Source organism: Gavia stellata, chromosome 9 (genome assembly GCF_030936135.1).
Source record: "Gavia stellata isolate bGavSte3 chromosome 9, bGavSte3.hap2, whole genome shotgun sequence".
In the NCBI taxonomy this organism is placed as follows: domain Eukaryota; kingdom Metazoa; phylum Chordata; class Aves; order Gaviiformes; family Gaviidae; genus Gavia; species Gavia stellata.
The window spans coordinates 33590697-33612788 of NC_082602.1; the positions used below are offsets into that span (position 1 = coordinate 33590697).

The 22092-nt window shown below is 37.3% G+C and overlaps 1 protein-coding gene across 2 annotated transcripts in view; it reads right to left on the reverse strand.

Moving 5' to 3' along the window:
* The window catches only part of PDZD8 (PDZ domain containing 8), a 64553-nt gene that overhangs the window by 24573 nt on the left and 17888 nt on the right, over nt 1-22092 (reverse strand). For both annotated transcript variants that reach the window (XM_059821049.1, XM_059821048.1), the window contains 2 exons: nt 19708-19830; nt 14085-14187 (listed from right to left, as the gene is read on the reverse strand). In XM_059821049.1, the coding sequence (XP_059677032.1) occupies nt 14085-14187; nt 19708-19830 (226 nt within the window). The remainder of the gene's footprint in view (nt 1-14084; nt 14188-19707; nt 19831-22092) is intronic.

The window sequence follows — 22092 nt, forward strand, 5'->3', positions numbered from 1 at the left end:
CAGCCACAGCAACGTTCCTTGCTTCTCTTCTACTGTATCTTTAAAATATTTATTTCAGCATTTGAAGACTTATACAGTGGGTTGGGGGTTTGGCAATATCAAAAAAAAGATCTCTTTGCTCCACTAAATTATTTTTTGAACATGAAAAGTGTATTCTGTCCAGGACACATTTCCAATGCCTTCATGGGTTTCTTCTTCCAGCTGCCAAAGCAAATCCAGAAATGAAACTAACCTCTGTAAAAGTAAATTGTGTGTTCTTAGCTAGAATCAGATTCTTTACTTCCTGATAAATATAGTTTACTTTCATTCCAATTATTAGATATGAGAGACTATTGCTTTAATGACCTTTCATAAAATTAATTCCTCCTAGCAACTATTGTTAAAGCTCAGGAATTAATTACAATTCTTGGTTATCTCAATCACATGTAACCAAGACTGTGGTTGCTAATGCACTTCTACACATCAGTTGGCAAGAATCTGAATGCCTTTGCTCACAATGGTGGCCAGAAGTTTGTTCCTACCTATTAGGAACATATTTTTAGAATATATGTTATTTCAGATTCTCTTCCAATAGCTAAAGCTTCAAGAACTGTAATGGAAATAGAAACATTTATCAAACCTGGCAAAAAACTTTTGTTGGCTAAACACCCATTGTAGCCAGACTGCAGAAGTTTTAATAAATGAAACAAAATTATTACATATTTACTACTTTCTCTCTCCAGCAGGTCCGTAAGCTCAGGCATAGCCTTGATGCAATTCCGTTAGAGTTTTTATGCTAAAACTGCCTCCTGCCCAGACTGCCTGCAACACAAAGAAATTTTACTCTATCTGAAGCCATCCCTACAGAAATAGTCCTAGACTGGTCTCGAGACTAAATCACTCTTTTTATGAATTATTTTTATTTAACTAGTAGAAGGGAGTTCAGATAGCTTTGCTGCCCTCCCTCCCTGTGTAGCAGTACAGCCTGTCATGTACTCTTTAGTGAGGAAAAAATGAAATTTGAAGAAAGACTTTTTTAACAACTAGCACTGCCTGGCTGCCAGGGCCCCTCTGAACAGGGTCCTGAGCAGTCTCAACCAGCTTAGCCCTGACCTAGGTGGAGTTGGGACCAGATTACCTCCCTTCCATTCTAAATTACTCCGGCTCTAGTCTAATAACCAAACAGATACCTTGTCCAGATATCATTTAAATCTTATTTGGAATTTTACATATATATATATACACACACACACACACATATATGAAGAAATGCTTGACATCGAGCCATTTTTTCTGCTGAAGCCAGCTGTTTAATATTTCTGATAGAAACGCCCAGGAAACATGTGGTTGCACTATAACGTATAGCTAACATTAATCAGGCACTTTAAAGATTCCACACTAGCCAAATATTTACAGCTACTCTACTCCTGTAAGCTTACTACTCCTATGATTTTGTTGGTAGCATTATTCTTGTCATGCAACCTCTGCTCTCTGTTTATGCAGCTGAATTGGTGCAGTTATTCATCATTGCACCTGGTCTCCTGCACCAAGCTAATAGTCATTACTTGCTCGCCCTTACTACTGTGCCTGCTTTCTCCTTTAATAATTAACAGATATTACATTTAAGTGCTGCTTAGAGAACTGGCTTGGTTAAGTAATACAATTCCTAGCATCTAGGGTATTTTCCCTACTGGAAGCTTTCAAAGAAATTCCAGCTAACTGAATTCTTTTCCCTCCCCAACCGCCTTATTTTTCCTTGCTGCCACACCTGCATAACTAGCAAGGCTCTTGCCATGGCTTCCCTAAGCTCCCATGCTGAACACAGAGTGCAGTATTTCACTCCTAATACATCTTATCCCACCGAAGTGGACACCATTCTTCAAATCAAAATTGCATGCCTGCAATTCAGGCACATTCATATCAGCCTTGAAACAACAAAACCAACCATACTGATCGACAGACTCGCCCCTACCTCTCCCTTACTTCCCTGTACTTTAACAGGAAAGCACAACTAACAAAACTCAGGAGCACCCTCAAAATTCTCACCTCATCAGTACTCAGCACTGGACTTCACCGCTCCAAAAGTAAAGGAACAGTTCAAAGACGTAACAAGTGACTACCAATTCAAATGTAGCTGCTTCATTTGAGGTATCACAAGAATTCAAGTTACCTAGACAGAAGAATATATTCACCTGCACATCATCACTACCTGTTTCTTTTACATTTTGAGCTATTTAATCGGATTGGAATTGTACGTATTGGATCTATCCTGTCTTGACCACAGTTCCTCCCTCCTAAGTACTTAATATACAGGCAGCTAGAGCCCTCCAATTTTTTTTCTCCTATGCTAATCTATGAAATGCTTTCTTTCTACAATTTCTGTCCCGTTACATAAAATGGACATCTGCATCAGCCTCACTGTATAATCTAAATCCACCCACAAGCAACCCACCTCCCTGCCACCCCACAGAAGGTAAAGCTTGACCCAGACCTCAACAGCACCTCAGTTACTTCTTTACTATGCCCCCCATGAATAGGAAAAAAAAAGCTTGATGACCTTTTGCAGATAGACATCTGCACCATGCACAAGGCAGTGACAAAATAAATTATAGTATAGTTTTTCAGCTCATTCGAGATACAAGAGAGGTAGGAGCAGCAAGCCAGCCAGCAACAAAGATGGAATTTGCAACACAACATTTGCTCAAAGCACGTGCCTACGGTTGCTTCTTCATTCAGATCAGGTATGTGCTCTTGAGGCAGAACTTCCCATGGTCTCCACCTACTGTGCTTTGATTTGCATTACCAAGTGCTCCTGGAATGCACAAAGTACATTCCCTTCAGAGGAAGCCACACCAGACTACGTGCTCCTACCGCTAACCCATGGTCAGTGCAGGAGGACAGACCAGAAGCAGACCCCAGTACAAACTCTACAATGTGTACGGCATGCAAGTCATGTCCTCAGCCCCCAGGCAGTACCACTTACTAATGCTGGGGCAGCCTAAACGTCCTCCTGTCAACATAGTTTGTGATAGGCACATCAATTTTCCAAACTGTCTTTCATTTATTTATATATACATGTCCATAGAGAGGACAACTTTATCTACAGTCTACACATAGGCCTCAGATCCAAAAATCATGAGTAAATGCATGTTATACCTGAGTATGTACCACATCTATCAACACCTTTGTCATATGGTGGTTTTCATATTCCCTATGAATATGTGACTCCACATTTCACAGAAATATCACATGACTGAACAGCAATATATAATTTAAGCAAGTTACTTGTTATACACTTAACTAGTTCAATGAAATCATGTACACTATGTGTATTTTTGTCTCTACTTATCACAAACGCACATTGATTTGAGACCAGTGGAAATCACTAGTTTGATAGAGGGAAAGATTACAGTGGACATGGACCACTTTTATTTGTGTTAGAGTTATGAACACCATAATCCTATGCTCACTTCACATGTAGTTCACATTGTTACGTAAAGCGATTGTATTTTTAGTTTACAAGCTGCTGTACAGCCTATTCGTACTATATTTCCACAGATGTGCGATTTAACTACCGAGGAACCTAGAAACAGATTCCTGCAATTGCTCTCATCAACATCATCTTTGTATTTCTTGAATCTTTTATATATCATTGGAGCTGTAAGCACTGGTGAACTTCAGATAAGCCAAGCCCAATTTCGCAGGGGTCATTTATTGTATTATATTTTTTTTAATGCATGGTCAACTTGTTATCCATGAGACCTCCATTTAAATTTAGCTGAAGAAGAACAACTGATGTTTTTCATTTTATATATATACACACACACAAATCTATATATACTAAGTACATGTATTTATATATATGCACAACTTATACAAATATCTATAAAGTGTACATATATATTTATATATTTGTTTAGATGTGAAAAACTTTATGGCTGTTTTTATAATACCCCTCCACACTTTTCTGCATATCCAGCCTCAGATTTCTAAGGGCTTTTTTTGGTTTTGTTTTCTTCCTTCAGCTAGGGAAAATATATAGCTTCAATTAACATCAAATGGATCGGAGGGTGCACAGACATGATACTTGTTCCAAACTAAGCACCTAAAAATGGAAACAGATGACATAAGTATAGATCTGAAGATACTGACTTTTGGTTAAAATATTTGTAAAGACATTCATAGTTCAAAGAATCTATTTATCTTACCAAAACTTTAATGAGGCAGCTTTTTAACAGGCTGCATTAAGGGAAATGCTCCATTTTCTAAATGATGATTCACTACCGATTACTTCTGATATGTAGGTGTCCTTTGCAGAGCATCACTCTGCTATATCTAACCTTAATACACTGGAATGACCTTTCAGTCATTTCATTCGTGTGACGGGAATCGGCAATTCCATTTCTGATCCCCAAGGCTCTTCCAGGGCAATTGCTACGCTGCCCACTCATATTACTTTCTCATTTCTATCTGCCGTCATTATAGACCATTTGGAGAACACACACCACACTTGCATTACCAAATGCTTGCTTATACGTTTTTTTTTTAATTACGGAACGTATTTTTAAAATGGTTGGTCACTCTTAAGAAAAAGCAAGAAGAATCACTTATCCTGCACTAGTAATTATCTTAACGCACACTTTTGCTCACAAAGCAAGATTTGGCTCCTGCTGTTCTACAGACATAGAACAGCCACAGTATTGTTAACTAGTGAAAATTATAATGACAACATATAAATACTCTGAACACCATTCTCATTCACTCTGTGTTGCTTCCAGGTGTTGAGCTCCACCCTAGTAGACCTACAACAGACTTACAACGCTGAGACAAACATCTAGTTTCTGCTTCAGCTTGTGATCAAAAGAGGGAGAAAGGAAGAAAAAAAATGAATAGTCATTTTGAGATAACGTTCAGTTAAATAGAGTGTACTCAGAATAAGGAATTCCTCCCACAAAATTAAAGGCTTTCTTTGCAGTCACTCAATAGTTTTGATGCCTGTATTTTGACACTCGAACCATAAAGTTTAAGACCACTAGATATCAACTATTTGTGGTGTATGAAAATTCATTTCCATCCCATTGAAGGGCATCAAATATCTACATTAAAGAACTGGGGGTTCATTAGTTAAATCATTAATACGAATAATTATTATCATATTATATATTATTAACTAAGGATATTTTAAGAAATCTCCATTCCAAATTTCTTCCTGGTATTTAACCTGACTGTGCTTTTGTTTAAGCTAATGTAATTGTTAATTTAGCTGGGGTAAATATAAATATGACAGTCAGAACCAAGCAGCTGAGACTTCTTTACTGATGTGAATGTTTATATACAAGCCATTTTGTGAAAAGCAAAACTAAGGAATCCAATACAATATGCCCTGTAAGCTCTCCTCTTCCCTTCACACACTCTATGAGTCAAGTCTCCAAACTCAATCTGCCAATTTGGGTTAAAAAAACTGCAAACAACAAAAAACCAAACAACTCCCCCAAAAAAAACCCACCATAAAAAAACAACAAATGAATGACATAACCAATCTGGGCAAAATGCTACTAAAAATAAGTTAACTCCTCCTGAACGTTCGTTTGCACACAAACTCTTCCTACTCCTTCTCTAGTAGAGCCCATAGCAGCAATAAACAGTATAGAAAACAAGGGTAGATAAAACTCAGTAACAGCATTTGACATACTGCAGGTGAGCATGGGAAGGTGTCAGACAACCCATAAAGAGTAAACCGAAAATTGAATGCAAGATCTAACGGCAGGCTCTTGATAAACTTCCAGTAAAAAGCTACTCAGTAGCTTTAAATCACTCAAACTTTGAAAACTGTAAACAAAGCAATTAAAGTGGTATTCAGAAGAGGAGTCTTCTCAGCAGTTATTACTGCACTTTAAAGTCTATAAACAGGTAAATTATTTATACTTGGAACCAAGGGCAATACCAGATTACTGAAGGCACTAATGGGTCAGAAGTTTAAACATCAGCTGTTCTGCGATAACTATAAGCACTTGCCTATCCTTTAAGAATGTGCAGAAACTACAATGTCATTTTCTTTTCCTTAATTGCAAGATGAACTTCCAGATGATTAACTACTTGTGGGAGTAACTCATAGACACGTTGCAGTCAACTCAGCAACTTGCAGTCAGAGACAAACACCCCTACCACTTCATCATGTGTCAAACCCCTACATGTCTCACACAGGTTTTAGAACTTAACTGATTCTAGGAGAGCATATGAGCACCAAATGCCAGTAGTACCTCACTATTTCTTAACAAGTATTTTTACTCACAGGCACAGGGACCTTTTCCGAGACTCCTTCTATTCACCCCCCCAGGCTTTCTCTTTGTGTTGTTACAACCTGGAAAACACATTTTTGTGCAGTAATTAAACATTCAAACACAGGCTCCCTTCTTATTTGTTGTTTTGGGACACATAACCATTCACCAACAGAAGGCAACAGTTTTTGACATGCCCAACAGTTTACTTGGCCAGGTCCTGATATGGTAGGGAAACATCACAACATCACTAAAATACATACAAATGGGTAAACTAGTTTCAATCCGATTATTACCTTCTTAATAGGAAGAGATCCCAATTGCTAAATCTGAAAAGAAAAAACCTAGTATGTTAAGAAGAGGTTAACTTTTATAAATGTGCTCTGAGAAAGTATATTTAAAAAGTAAACTAGAAGACCGAAGAGAAAAAACAAACTACAAACCACTGAGAATGACAACAGCTTATTTTTCCAAAGGTGGTTGCAAATATTGTGTTTTAAGTCCATCCCTCCCTTTCCACTCCAGCCATGTGCAGCAGTCACCAACCTGAGCTGCTGGCTCATCTGGCCATACAACTCTGCAACACTACATAACAAAATAGTTTAGAAAGTCATTCCAGAAATATACTGAATTACCCAGAAACCACTTTGTTTACTCTGGTCAATAAAACACTGTTATCTCTCTTACAATAGGCCATACTGTTTATACAAACAAAGTTAGCTTTCCTGCATCAACCATCTATTTATTTAGCAAGCTCAGCTATCACTGTAAATCAATTTCTTTGCAAAAGAGAAACACAGCTGCTGTAAAACCTACTTAAAACTCTTTCCTGCATCCAATATTTGGACATGTAGCAGAACAGATGACAAAAATACAAAAAAAAAGTCATCAGCACCACATCTAGCAACACACTAAAACAGTGTGCCCGTCTTGACTTTTACAAGCATTTTTAAGGAAAGATGTCATTTAGTGTTTACTTAATAGTTTTAAATTTTAACTACAAAAAGTTGTAAGTTAAAAAGTATGACGAGAAAAGCTTACAATTGCTATTCAAACTGGGTACTATCAGGAGGATATGGAAGATAGGCAACTAAAAGGTAACTCAAAGAATCTGTACTACAGGTTGGTTATTACACAAGTAACCTTCAGGGAACAAAACACACAGCTAAAATGAATGTTGTTTATCAGCTCTGTGCAAAGCATTAAAAGAACAGAACTAATACCTAATCAAGCTTGAAGTTTTACATAATTTTTGTCCTGGAACAGTCATACAGAGAGGTCTTACAGAGGTGAATTCACCCAACACGGCCATCTAAAAGGCTTGTGCCTCTTTCATGACTCTTTCTGATCAGTTAGGAGGAGGTCACTACCTTGTTTTCAGAGAGTACAACACCCTGAAAAATACCAACTTGGAAGACCCCAACTGAATAGATAGTGTCACCAACGGCACCTGCAATACAACACTGCTACAAAATCTAATGGAGATTTAGACTGGAATTAAGTGGCTTCAAAACAAACTTTTTTCACTATACAAGACAAGTATCTGGCTGCAGAAGACCTTCTCTTCCTAAGTCTGAGTATCATGGATTACTTCTGTTGGCAGCTCTTAAAGCAAGAATTGGGGATGGGAAAGCACAAGCACACACACAGCATTAAGCCCTGCTCATTACAGATTCTTCTCATGCAAGTTATTTTATCCACTAATCTTTTCATCTGGAATTTTAAATTTGAAACTCAGCAAGTCAGATTCATTGCAAGCAGTCAATCTCTGCAGCACTCCAGGGGAGGCTGGAACGGATCACAACTTCAGGCTTGGCCATAAGGAGAAAGAAGGTGCATGTAAGGGAAGTTACAGACTTGGTTGCACATGATGCATTTAGTACTGTCTGCTGCCAAATGCAAAAGTGTAGCAAGCTCTGCTTTCTACCTGTCCCAGGTGAGGGTATGCATGCCCAAGGATGCAGCACATGATAGCTTCTGAATGACTTACAAGCAGGCAAGAAGTATCAGGTCAGGCTGTGGCTAGAGTAGTGACATCTGTTCTAAACAGCTATCTGAATAGACATCCACTAAAAAAAAAGCTGTTAGTGTGGTTTTTTAATGTTCATATTCAATAGTCGGAGCAGTAAAAACTACAGTGCATTTTCACAGAAGGTCTCATTAAATCACAGAAAAGCTTTCTGAAGCCCCAAGTCAAAAAGCTTAAATGTTTAGGATGAGACTGAAAAAATCCTGATGGCCTTCAAGTTTATTTGAAAGAAGGATTACAGAATATTATGTAAGGCACAAATCTCAGAACTATTCCCCATTGTATTTACAAATATTATCAAATTTTACAAGATCATGAATTTTCATAAAAAGTGACATTTTCAAAAGCTTCTCTTGCTTTAATCCTCCTCCTTTCTTTTGATAGGATTAAATGCTGAAATGGCAGGCTGTTAAATAAGCACACTGAAATGCCAACTGTGAGGTATTTAACTCTCTGTATTTACAAATTAACGTTTCACAGTTGCTTTAAATTTTGACATTATAGTTTAGTATCTTCAGGCAACTCATTTCAGAAGGTGCTAGATTTGATTTACATTATTTCTCATTTAACATTCATATGTTACAGTACTGGAATACCTTTTAAGTTTCCCTTAATCCCTGATAAAGGAAATTTAGTTTTATGAAAGGCTGAGAAATATTGCTTTGTTTTTATAAACAGGTACCAACCAGCCTGCCTACAGCAATTTCGAAGTTACCATTAAATTTACCTATAAAAGGCCATATCCATCAAGACAACCTCACCAAAAGAAGTGGAGATCATTGCCTATATATGTGTATATATACACATGCACAAATTCAGAGTGCAATATTGAAAGACGGTGTCACTGGTCTTCCCCTTCAGTTACTCCAGTGTTGACTGCAATGTTCAGAATGAACTGGAGAAAACGTCAAGCAGAATTCCTAAAAAAGTCGTGGGATGCTCAATTCTTTAATTCTTTCTATTATTAGGTTATTTCAGAGGGTATTTGTGTGCTCCTGAGACAACTGCTGCAAAAGTAAATCCTAGGGACTACTAGATGTGGCATTTTAGATGGAAATTTTTATTTTGCATTCTGTATTGCTAAAGTTAGTATTTACAGATGGGGTTTCCAAATAAATAAAAAAACCACCTCCAACAAAAAAGCCTCAACACTTACTACCTTTAGGAATACGAAACTGTAGCTATTCCTACATTACCATGTCAGACAATGTGTTAGCTGAAATAAGAATTTAAAGGTGTTTCCTCATATTTTTCTTAATTATCTAACTTGATTATTTCAAGATCGATAATGATTCTCTTTTGCTCCTGAATTTCTATACAAAAAGAAAGACTTAAGAGAAAACTTGGAACGGATACATTTTGTTTTGCAGTTGAGCGCCTCTCCATTACTTTACATTCATACAACCAAGAAAAAGCATAAACCATTTATAATTTGTACATGCTTCCTGGGTTTAAGAGTATCAGAAGATATCAATCTATTTGCAATAGTTTCTACAATTTGTAGAAAACTAATTTACCTGTCAGAAAAATCAGTACCTAAAGGCAACATGACTACCAAGATATGCAGAGCAGTTCATCAGAAACAAGATTCTCATTTCAGTACAATTATACTCTTGATTCATTTTTTTCCACAGTGCTGGAACCCGAGGAAAGTGCCAGCGCTCGCCACAGTCAGGACAGCCGAGCATCCATAGCATAGTCAAGGCATTGCATAGTCAATGTAAGGGGTACTTACAGGTGCAAAGCTACCTCAGGTCTCTGTTACTAATACTTGAAGATCATTTCTATGTCCATTTTTCTGCCACTTTTAGGGAAGGCAGACTGTATTTTCCTTTTATTCATAGAGCAGTTTCTGCTGAAAAATTACATTATTCTTTCACAACACTATACATGAAGTGCTGGTACAAGTAAAGTCAGCAGCAAAACTCTTACCAAGTGTAACAAGGCCAGGGGTCCACTCTAAACAGATGTGTTCCAAGGAAAAATAGAAAAATTCTTTTTGTTTGTAGAAATCAATCTGGTATTGCTAACTGGCAGTTCAGTGGACATACCATTCACATTTATGATGCAGCCTCCATTTAATATCTACAAACATATAGCTAATTATTTAGCCATAGAACACCTGTCTAGTAATCCAATGCTGCTAATGCTGTCCAATTACTACATCCTATCCATACATAATTAAGTTTTACATAGCAATGTCGTGATTAATGTTAATTCCAGTAGCATGTACTACTCATTAAGATATTTAAGAATGTTTACATGTGTCACATGAGAATGTGTCAAATCACTTCTCTGAAGTCTTATTCGTGTTTCAGATTGATTTGATAAACAGCTTAGAAGCTTGAGACACCTTTGTATTATAACAGACACTTCAATAATGCTCCAGATATATCCAATAACACAGCATCTTTTTTCAAAACCAATTTTGACACCTACTAATATTCCATAAATAATGGAATCAGATTAAAGTCTCACCAAAATTCATTATGAAATATTAAGCCTGTCTAATCTTTTATCACTACTACTAACATAATAAAAAGAATGAAAATGCCAGGAAGTATAGAAAGTTACGAGAATTTTCCTCAGGAGCATTGTAGAACGTAGTCTGAATCAGAGGATGTATTCTCATGTCTATATGACACTCTTACAAATTAGATGCTTTTAAAGGAGAACAAATCTATCTATTTTTTACTTCAAGTTAGTCTATCATTTCTCCTCTGTAGTTTCTGAAGTTGTTATTCATTAACAACTTCATCTCAAATAATTATTGCATACATGGGCATTAAAAGAAGAATTTAATATTAGAAAGATATTAAGTATTGTGATCAGCTCCCTTGTGGTTAACATAGCACCAGAGCTAAAAACCACGATTAATGATAGAAGTAAACTTTTTGTCTGGAAAATATCACAATGTTTTTTCTTTATAGCTCCCTATTCAACTATTCACAGTTATCATTTCTCAGAAAAATAACAAAGTTCCAATTTTAAGTATGTTAGCAACACTTCTTATTTTACTGAGGGTCTTTGGCAATACTCTTGCCACTCAGCAAGATCCTCTAATATTTTGTAATTTAACTTGCACATTTAACCTGATTTCCTAAGGAAGAGACTTCTATGATTTCACTACATCTGTTGAATATAAGTTGAGAAGCAAAAAGTAGTTCTGCAAGTCGCTCATTTTCAGTTTCCATATTCTACCGTATCAAGATTTCCAAAAGCACGACCTTAGAATTAGGCCACCTATGTAGTGGCCTAAAGTTCAAGGTGGTTGAGCACAGTGAATTCTTCATACTGACAGCTGAGCAAGAGATGCAGCAACTCCGACCAAAGAGTCTCTGCTCTCTGGCAGGCAGTGTTTGAACGATGCTTAATGAAGGACTGCAACATAGATGCCTAGAAAACTCTTCTGTATATTGCAGATTTCCAAAAGCTAAGAAATTTTAAAAACCTGCCCTTTCATTTTAGGTGCTGAAACAGAAGAGGAGTTGAGAATCTCACCCCGAGTACTTTTCTGTAGTTTTAAAAAGGAGCCATTCCACCCTCCATCAGTTTAGTCCTACTGCCACCTGCTGTCACAAACACACTGGTACCACGCTGTCTGCAGAGTGTTTTTTCTTTCCTCTTCTCTTCTTAGAGTGTAAAGAATACATTCCAATATTGCTACTCAAAAATTATCTAAAAATAAGCACAAATTCATTTGTCCAGAGAAGCATAATGGTAAATAAGTGTACTGCCACCTTCATTGCTAGAGCACCTGCCCTGCAGATACATGCATGGTTTCATACACAGCTTATCCCCACAAAGGGGTCATCCACATGGTAAGTAGTAGCAGGACTGGGTCCAGATCCCAAAATCGTTTTTTGAACACCGACAGTATTGCTTGTTTCTTGAAAATTTTTAAATTATTATTAGGAAAGAGTCACGACTATGAACTGGCCAGACTACTACAGCTGAATTGCTCCTACCTTATCCTTATGTGATCATGCAAAGAGGCTTAAATCTTTAGATTAAAACAAACCAGAAAAAGTTAAACAAAATTAAAAACTGCTGCATAAAACCAAACGGTCTGAAAATAAATTACCCAAATCTACCCAGTGCTTCAGTGAAGTCTAGCAACTTCTGGAGTTAAGTGAACTCAGTAATTCCTCTCAGGACCATTGGAACGCTTTACACCATCACCTCTGGTGGTACAATGCTTCAGCAGCTTAAACTAGCTGAAGCTGCTGCCATCCCACTCTTCTTTCTCCTTTCCACTGGCACTGGAGCTATCATGCAGCAAGCTAGCTCAGGGAATTGACACTGATAACTCACCACCACACAACCACCACTGACTGCATTAGGAGCAGGTAAAGAGGGGGCCAAGACAGAGGCAACTCTGGAGGACGTAATCCTGAGCTGCCATCGGTTTCTATGACATCTGGCTGCTGAACCATGCTCCAGGAAAGTTCTTCTCTGAAGCATCTCTGTCTGCGCTGCAGCTGCAGGCTCCCCGCTTGTCGTTTCCCTGCCACACTCAGAAAGCTAATTGCCACCCAGTGTTACGGGTTCCTCAGAGAGCATAGGTGAACCTCTACCCTCTCTTCAAGTTTTTCATTTGACTAAGAATACAGCAGCTAAGGCAACAAAAAGAAGCTGTCTGTTGCTCAGCCATACACCCTTTTTGGCAAAACATCATATACAGTAAGCTGAAAACAAGTTATCACGCATTTGTCGCAAGGAGCTTTAAAAACAATGCAAAGTGGAATTTAACTGCAGAAACTGAATGAGATGCTGAAATTCTGGATTCTTGCTGCTCCAATGGAAAAACAATGCTGGTCTCCAAACACAACTCCAGTCAGTTATAACAAAGGCACATGGCTTAAGCTCGTTGCAGTCAGGCAGCAGAGGGTAAAATGCAGGACATTGACTTTTGTTCCAGTGATGTCTTTGCATGAAACCAATCATTAACATAAAGTCCTTTTAAAGCTTCATTATTTTTTTTCATAAGTACATTGCTTATTGCTCAGCATAAGCCCAATTCAATTTCATCACTACCACAGTATAACTCTAATGTGAAACTGAGAGGCTCTTTCATACATTGCATCTCTTGTTTGAAGAAAAACAAGAAAGGTAACTCTCATCCTCACACACACACAAAAATGAAAGGCAATTTGTAGCCTGTAAACTGCTACACTCATGTTATCAAGTATGATAATTAGTAAAAGATGAACTTACACCACCACCAATACTACTACTTTCTGTATTTGCAGATGCTTGTAAAAGTATTGTTCTTTAGCAGACAGGGTAGGATTCATATGCTCTAAAAAAAGTTAGAGATCTATGGCAATTGCTTACATTTTCACAAAATGCAGGGGAAAAGCAGGAAGTCAGTCACATGAGCTACCCTCTGATCACACATGTCTTCACCACTCACATCAGAAGGAAATACACTACTGGCCAGTGAAAGACAGGTGAATCTTACTCACCTTTTTCTAAACATCGCCCCACCCAAATATAACAGGACTATAAAAATGCGTATTTTACACTGTTTTAAGGCAGATAGACAGTTGACAATATATTCAAACCAGGTACATTTTCAAGCACAGCTGTGATAACTCAACGTGGTGTTATCCATACATGCCAATTTGACACTGAAATACTTTGGATTAAGTAGTAAATACCTAAAACATAACAGAGCAGTTATTTTTTTTCCCTGCTATATCACCCATTTGATTGTCCAAAGATACACTCTTTCTAGACAATGTGTTAAGAATATAAGACATACTGCAATATGCAAAGATTGTACCCTTTTTTACCGTTTTAATAGAACTTCTTGATTTTTCTTCCCAAACATTACTGCTCAGCTCCATTGTGCAATGAACATTTGTTTCTCTTTCATAGGATCCAAACATAAGTAATCTGAAATAGAAAAGCCTATAGTAAGAATGGTAATACTATTACATATATCCCAGATATCATATTAAACTCACTATTCTGCATTTATACACTCTATTACTATCAATGTGTAGACAGAGAGAAGTCCACACAGAAAAGATTCCACAGGCACAGCCTCACACCAAACGAAAGACACTGCCACCCTCTAGTGGAAGAACTCCATAAATATCAAATATAACAAATTTTTAGCTAAGGGGTTTTTTTGTTTGGTTAGTTTTTTGCTATTGCGTTTCGCTTTTCCTTTTCTTTTTTTTAAATAAAGTGTTCAATCGACAGACTAGTATTTTTCCACAAAAGAATAACCTTTTTGGTTTTTAAAAAGCAACAATAGCCACAGGAGTCTTCCACTCCAGTCCTAAACTTCACAATATACTGCAGCTCTTCTTGGTTCAAGACAGTGTTACTCTAGACTAAGTCACAGTTTACTACTGCTTATGTTTCTATTTCACTAAACTGGGATCCTCTCATATCTGTAATTTTTTTGTAACATTCATAACAAACGAGAGTGGTTCTTCATGCATGATACCCTATTCTAGAAGGCTATAAAGCCTTTCAGGTAGGCATCAATACTGTAAAAGAAAAAAACCAATAACTTTTAGGCTATAGAACACCAATAAAGTTGTACACAGCTTATCTCACAGTAGCTGGAAGCAGATAAATATTTTGGAATAAAAACTTTAAACAAATCTTACTCTTTCAAAAGACCTATTAGATTTTAATTCCCCCCCAAACTTTCTATATACATTTGGCAAGTACAGTTTCTAAGCTTTCATCCAAAGCATCTTATTTGTGATTGTGATGTGTTACACAATTCTTCAGATGACAGACAAAAGCTGTCAGAAAAAAAGTCAGTTTTCGCTGGTTACCTTGATGTTGTTAAATAATGTTTCTAGGTTTTAAATATTTATGATCAAAAAGTGCCTAGCCTTCCAGACACAGAGATACATAGTAAACATACTTTGAAAATTAAGTAAAGCTATTGAAAACAACTTTCACCAACCATTAGAATTGGTAAAATTAAGCCAAATCCAAGGGAAAACACCTCTTCGGCTATGACAGCTCTCTACCATTGCAGCAAGGAGAGGTAAATAAGTATTTCTTTTCTATGTCTCTCTATGAAGACTTCGTTTAATTGTTTTTTAGCTGAGTACAGGAATGCATGGGGGAGATGATGGGGGAGATTACATTTGGGTTGGTACCCAGCACACCTGCTTTACAAAGTGTCAGCACCTTGACCTTCAGCACTCATTTGTCTAGACACTATTGATTCGATTACTGTAAGCAGAAATCCAGCCTCAGAACCAACTGATTAGGTTGACTAGACTAAGTTTGTTCAAGGTTACTTGAACTGATGAACTCATGCCACCTTTGCTTATTTTTAAGCCATCCCCAGCAATTCTCTGTGGCTTTTCTGTTCTGCTTTTAGTAGTTGCTTTTGAGTAACACAGGTTTTCCTCAGTGTCTTATTGATATCAGACAGTTCATTAAAGCTTTTTCCCAGCTGATCACTGGTTGCATACGTTTCATCTTCTGGTCACCTAGACACACCCTCAGGGAATTTTTCAGGGGTGCTTATCGTCCCTCTAAAGTATCAGCACAGTAGCTGTTTAGCTGTCTGGTGGCAACTCAGACAGAAGAACAAGGACAGGAGGTAGCTCAAAACAGGAATAAAACATAATTTTCAGCCAAAACCATAACATAAAAGTCACAAGGAAAACAATGAGCCGTAATGAGATTTCACCTTATATTAGACTACCAACACCCAACTTGAAGAAACATATCACAAGACAGCAAATCTACACATTTCAGTTTTAAAGAGCTCTTCATGCTGGAGTTCGGAATCCAATTTCCAATTTCAGAAAGACAAAAGGGAAAATTTTAACTGCTACTACACTGAGGAAATTTTTGTTTGAATAAAGCTCCATTAGCATGCAGACAGAGGTACTCTACTCTATAACACAGCTGCAGATAAAGACTGACCTTAAGATCACATCACAACACACCCAGAACAACTGGATATTAAGGAGTTATCTATATCCTACAGATTGAAAGTTTGTAAATCAGTGTGAAAGGAAGTATGAAAGACATCCTGAAACAAAGTTATAATCCCAGCTATAATTAAATCAATAAAGAAATGTGAATAAATTACCGCCTGAGTAATTACAATATGCATACAGAAAGCAAATTTCTGTTCCTTCCCCAGTCGTAAATTGGATGGTTCCCTGCAGCAAGCAAGCATGAGGTAGAAGAGAGTGATTCAACAGAGTAGCTATGGATATGAAAACAGTTGTTTGTAGCTGTCCTGCTTTCCAGTCTGAGAGCTATGAGGACTCCAGGACACGAAGTGTTTGTCCTCTGATACAGAACAACAGAAGTGCATGGAGGCTGTGGTCACCTCAACTCTCGAGCCGAGCCAAGCCAAGAACTTCAGCAAGTCTTTCCAGAAGACTGGAAAGGAGGATGAATAACAAGGCTATCAAATTGCCTGCTTTTTGTAGGATGACGCTAAAGTACTGATCTGCAAATCTAACAAGAATCTGGTATGGGCAGGCAAAGTACACACTGACCTTTAGTAACATGTTATTTATTACCAGGTGCGTAAAAGCAAGCTGAATTTATTTCCTTTGCAATCCTTTCCTGATTTTTTAATTTCAACTGTGGCCTTTCTATTTGCAAGTATTTCAGGAGCTGAAATAAGTAGAATATTTCCCAAGTATTAAGAATGTCAAAAGCAGATTGAATATTCACATACTTAAAGGTGCCACTGCTGCACACTGAAGTCCATTTGAAGTCAAAAGGAAAAGAACCCGTAAAACTCCAAATTTGACAAGTCAGTATCTGGTACAGTCTGTGGTATTTTACTAAATAACTATCTTGGGAAACTATCCTTGTCCACAAAGGTTATCTGTTGAAACAAATACTAATTTAGAAAGCCCACATGATGGCACAGTTTTGGAAGAGTATTCTCACCTAATATAATCAGAGTTTATAGGCTTTAAGACTTTCTTCATAGTGTATCTTTTAAAAAAATTAATAGAGCAAAATTTAACTATATTGCTTTGGTTTTCCCTTTTCCTTAAAAATTTAAGGTAATGACAGATAACAGCATTTTTGCAATCATTGAGTTCTGTGACGGCATTGCACTTTACGTTTTTTTGTCCATTTTCAACAGGTCAGACAAAAATTTGCAAAACGTATTCCTTATTACTCACACCAAAGTTCCCATCCTTTAATTAATTTAATTTTTAAAATGTGCAAAATTTAATTTTTCTTTCAATAGCATGACAGCAAGAAGTTAGTACAGTCAAGGCTGCAATTAGAAAAGAAACAAGTGATATAAGTGCAAGTATTTGGTTGTGTGAATAATATAATGAAATTAAACTAGAAATTTATAACATACAAAAAGTTTGCTAGATGTTTTATCACTATAGTTTCACCACTGTATTTCAGACTTAAGCAGGAGAAGTAGCAGAACTCTGTTACCAGACTAGATGGAATACAACGTCAGCAGTCAAGAATCCTACTCCAAATTCCAAGCCAAAGAATAGCTACTGTACTGAGAGTGAATATAAAAACCTTCTGGGGCACTGAGCAAAACTGACAAACACACAGAAATTAAAGTGATGTTTCATTTCTAGAACAAGAATGACGGCCAAGAAAAATTTTCAGGTCCCTATGGCAGACATGAGTGGAAGAGCTCTGTATTTCAGCATGCAGTGCTGCACTGCAAAAGAACCCTTGAGAATGGTCCCAGGCAACCTTCACACCAGCTCACATAGAGTGATGGTGAAAAGGGAAATTTTGTCATTGTTACTTCTGTATCTACTGTATATTTCTTCTTTTACTACCAAAATCCTCGATGTAGAAGCTGAAAGACACCTCATCAATATCTTCAGGTACAAAGTAAGAATATTTACTCACTGGGGGACTCTATGGACAGCAGTTGTAGTTGTTTAGTTCAAAAAAGGATTGGACACCTGGGAGATCTGAAGAATTTTACTATGGGACCAAGAGTCAGAAGTCTAGATTGAGAGATGTCTGTTGAGACATAATTTTCAAGTGTGCGTCAAGAAATTCCAAGCTGCATAAAACAGTCAGATTAAGTCAGACCTGAAGCTTAAAAGACCTGACAAGCCAACAACTGCATCCTCTCCCAGACATCTGACAGGCATCTGTGACAGCTGAAAACACTGAGAGGTCAGATGATGATGTCAAACTGAGCAATCTGGCTTCTAAAAGGTAATGGAAAGGAACACAACCCTAGTGATATGTTGGTGATGTTGCACAGTGTTTCAGACTCAGGAAAGACATAATATTTTAAAAAACCTCCTTTCCAAACCAAGAACAACTGCACACAACTTAAGGCAGTTATTTTGGGCCCTCTTATAATAAAAATGAACACACTACTGGACTGAAATTGGATACTGCCTATAAAGGGAGATCATGAGTTCCCTTAGTACAGGTAAAGAGGAAACGCTCCTAGCTGCGAAGGAGTGCACAGAGTCATTTAATATTCTTGGATCATTCACAGAAAATGTATCACAAAGCTAGGGAGACAGGTAAGTAACAATTATATAAAAAAAAATTATCACTGCTGTGGCCCACACAATCCTTAGAAGCAGAAGAATATTTTCTGGAAATCCGTATCACTGATAAACTGCATTAGTACAGCAAAAACTGCATTAGTACAGTTCAAACAGTTGTACAAAGCTACAGAAAATAGTGCAAAAAGGAGCTCATACAGTAATACAAGCAATGAAAAGAACAGGTTAAGAAAAAAAAATCTTGCTGCAAACCAAAGTTTAGTTCATAAAGAGCAGAACAGCACATGACTAGATCAAAGCCTAAGCACTACTAGGATAAGATCTAACATAAACCAAGAACTAAGAGGTCTGACAAAAAAAAAAAAAACCACCAAACAAACCAAGAGCCCACACACCTTTTCTCCAGCTTTAAAGAGAATGATTTTCTCTCCAATGAATGAAGGAAGTAGATTTTATTTCTTTCAATTATTTTGTTCAAGACAAAGACAATAAATAATGCCTTATAAAACTTACTTGGATTAATCTAAGTAAGACTGAGTGAAACAATTATTTCCCTTTGCTTACAACATAATACAATAGGATAATTACAACATTTATACAGTCATGAAAAGAAATTCATAATTTGGTGTGCCAAAAAAACAAAACAAAAAACACCCCCCCAAAAAACAGGAGGCACAGATTAGCTTGTAACTAGGCAAAATTCAAACGAAAGGCAAATGCCTGCACCCACACACAACACAGAAGTGCCTCAGGAACTTACTGCAACTTTCATTTGTTCATTTTTGCTTAAAAACAAACGTATTTTTTGATTAGTGCTCAATCACACCACCAAAGCTGCTACTTCTTGAATCAGAACAAGCCTACAGCTATAATTACTACAAACTTAAAGAAACACATGCACTTGCTTAGTGAAGAGTGAGCAAAAGACCATGAAACATACCTTGTACATTCAATTAATGTGACTTTTAGTCGACCTTCTGTCAATAAAACATCCTGTATACAGAGGTCTCGATCTTCATATTCATCAGGTGGCAATACTTGAAATGGAAAAAATGGCTTGAACCTGAAAAATATAGAGACTTATCTTAATTCAAATGACGTAAACAACACTAACACACAGAAATTTAAAAAAAAAAAAATGTACAGGATTACAATGAATCTTTAACACTCCTAAAGAAAAATACTACCATTCCTACATATTCATTGGTCAAAAGGAACTAGAAGCTACTAAAGCTTTTTGAACGCAGAAGACTGAAGGATATATGAACAAAGATTGCTTCACAGGAATAGATTATTTGAGTTATATTTACTAGTGCCAATAATTTTGAGTAAACGGGAAGCTCATCAAATCACAGAATATGTTTATGATTGCAAACGTGATTTAACACAAGAGTTCTTTTGCAGTAAATATCTTACCAGGTCTTTATCTTAAGTTTTAAGTTCATCTGCACAAAACATCACTGCGTTGAAAGGCAATAAGACCTTAAGTGTAAATTTTTGTGTCGCTGCTGTACTTAGAGGACTGGTGCATCCTAATAAACAGTACACTTTAGTTACGTAGATTAATAGTTCTCTCATTTTGTGAGAAACGTTTGGTTGCTCTTTTCAGCCAGTCTTCTTGAATTAAAATAAAGATATAGGTATTCTATATATTTGCCCTTAAGCTTTATTTCCCTCATGACAGCATGTGATTCACAGGAAAAGCCATTCACGTTCAAGATACTAAGTATTTTACACACGTTATCTCACCACATAATTCTCTATCTTTGATTAGAATATGCCGAGTTATAAATACCGATTTCATTTTTAAGTGATAGCGCTTCCGTGTCAGACACAGCCACGATCTGAGGGAAGGAAGGAGGGGGAGAGGCTGCACAGCTGCAGCCCCATCACATGGCAGACACACACATGCAGTCCTAACAGCAAGGGCCACAACGCTGCGAACAGAAAGATATCATGGAAATCTTCACTAGCATTTATATAAAGTATTTGAAAAAGCACTTGCAGGGTATTCCTTCTTTCTGTTTTCATTTATTGCTCCCATTTCCTAGCACTTCTCCGTGCCTTGGTTTCCATCCTCTGTCACTTACACGGCCTCCCAGTGATTATTTCTGTTGAGCAGACTTAAAAATAGCAGGACACAAGCACCACTGCCTGCAGGACGTATCTGCCATTTCATGAGAAAGAAGTCTTTCATAAGCACTGTTTGCTCAACTGTCGGAGGCATCTGCTTGTCACATTCGGAGATCACAATATGTTCAGGAAACAGTCACATGGATCTGAACTGAAGAGTTTCAGAAATTCAAATAAATAATTAAGCGCCCTTTAACTGTCGGCACACTCTTCGGGAGGGAGCCCGATGCTCTGATTCGAGACACTTCATTTCTGTACGAGCATCAGCCTCATACAGAGCCATGAGAAAGACACTTCTTTTGTTCTCCTTGTGAATAAATACAACTCAACACTCCAGCTATTTTCCTGAAATCCAATTCAACTTCTAACTTTAATTTGGTTCCAAGTTTCTTCCTCATTACAGTTTTGAAATTGGTCAAGTAAAAAAAGTAAATTTTAAATCCTTTATTCCATTATTATTTTTTTTAAGTCTGTGTATGAAAAATATGAAGCTATTAAATCACACTGGCTGTGGTTTAGGCTTACGAGTATACCATAAACAACCAACTCAAAATATGCTTTGTGCATGTACTATCTGGTCTGATATTTTACTCATCATCTTCCTTTATAGTTCTTGAATTATTAAAGAAATAGTAAGCATCACAGGGTAGGGAAAACACCACCAAGACGACCCCACTATTTTCACTCTACAAGACTTACTGCCACCTCAGGGCCTGGCCACCTCCGCGCTCAGACCCACCCCGAGCTGCCACGGCACACATCGCCCCACACATTTCTCACTTTAAGCACAAGCAAGGGTACCCTGTTCCTTTTAGGAATGATTTTTACCCCCTCAAAATAAAGATTTAGCTCAGATTTTGTTAGGCAAAAAGGGAAGAGTTAGGCACTGGAAAAGAATGCCAAGTTTTGAGTGAATAAATACTTGTAGGTTTGGGGTTTTTTCAGCACAAATAAACAACTTTTCAATTAGTACCAGCAACTCCCCATATACCTTCTCCCAGAATCTATTAAAAAAAAGATAGTTTTCCATGGGAACCTCAAACTAATGACCACTTTCAGGAGCCTCAGTGAGCTACTGAAACAAGATTTCTAGGAGGGAGGAACAGACAAAGAAAGAAGATCCAACAGGTTATCATCACTTCTCCGAACTTCTGCAAATGCCAGGCTTGGAAGTGTTAGTATTGATAAGGTC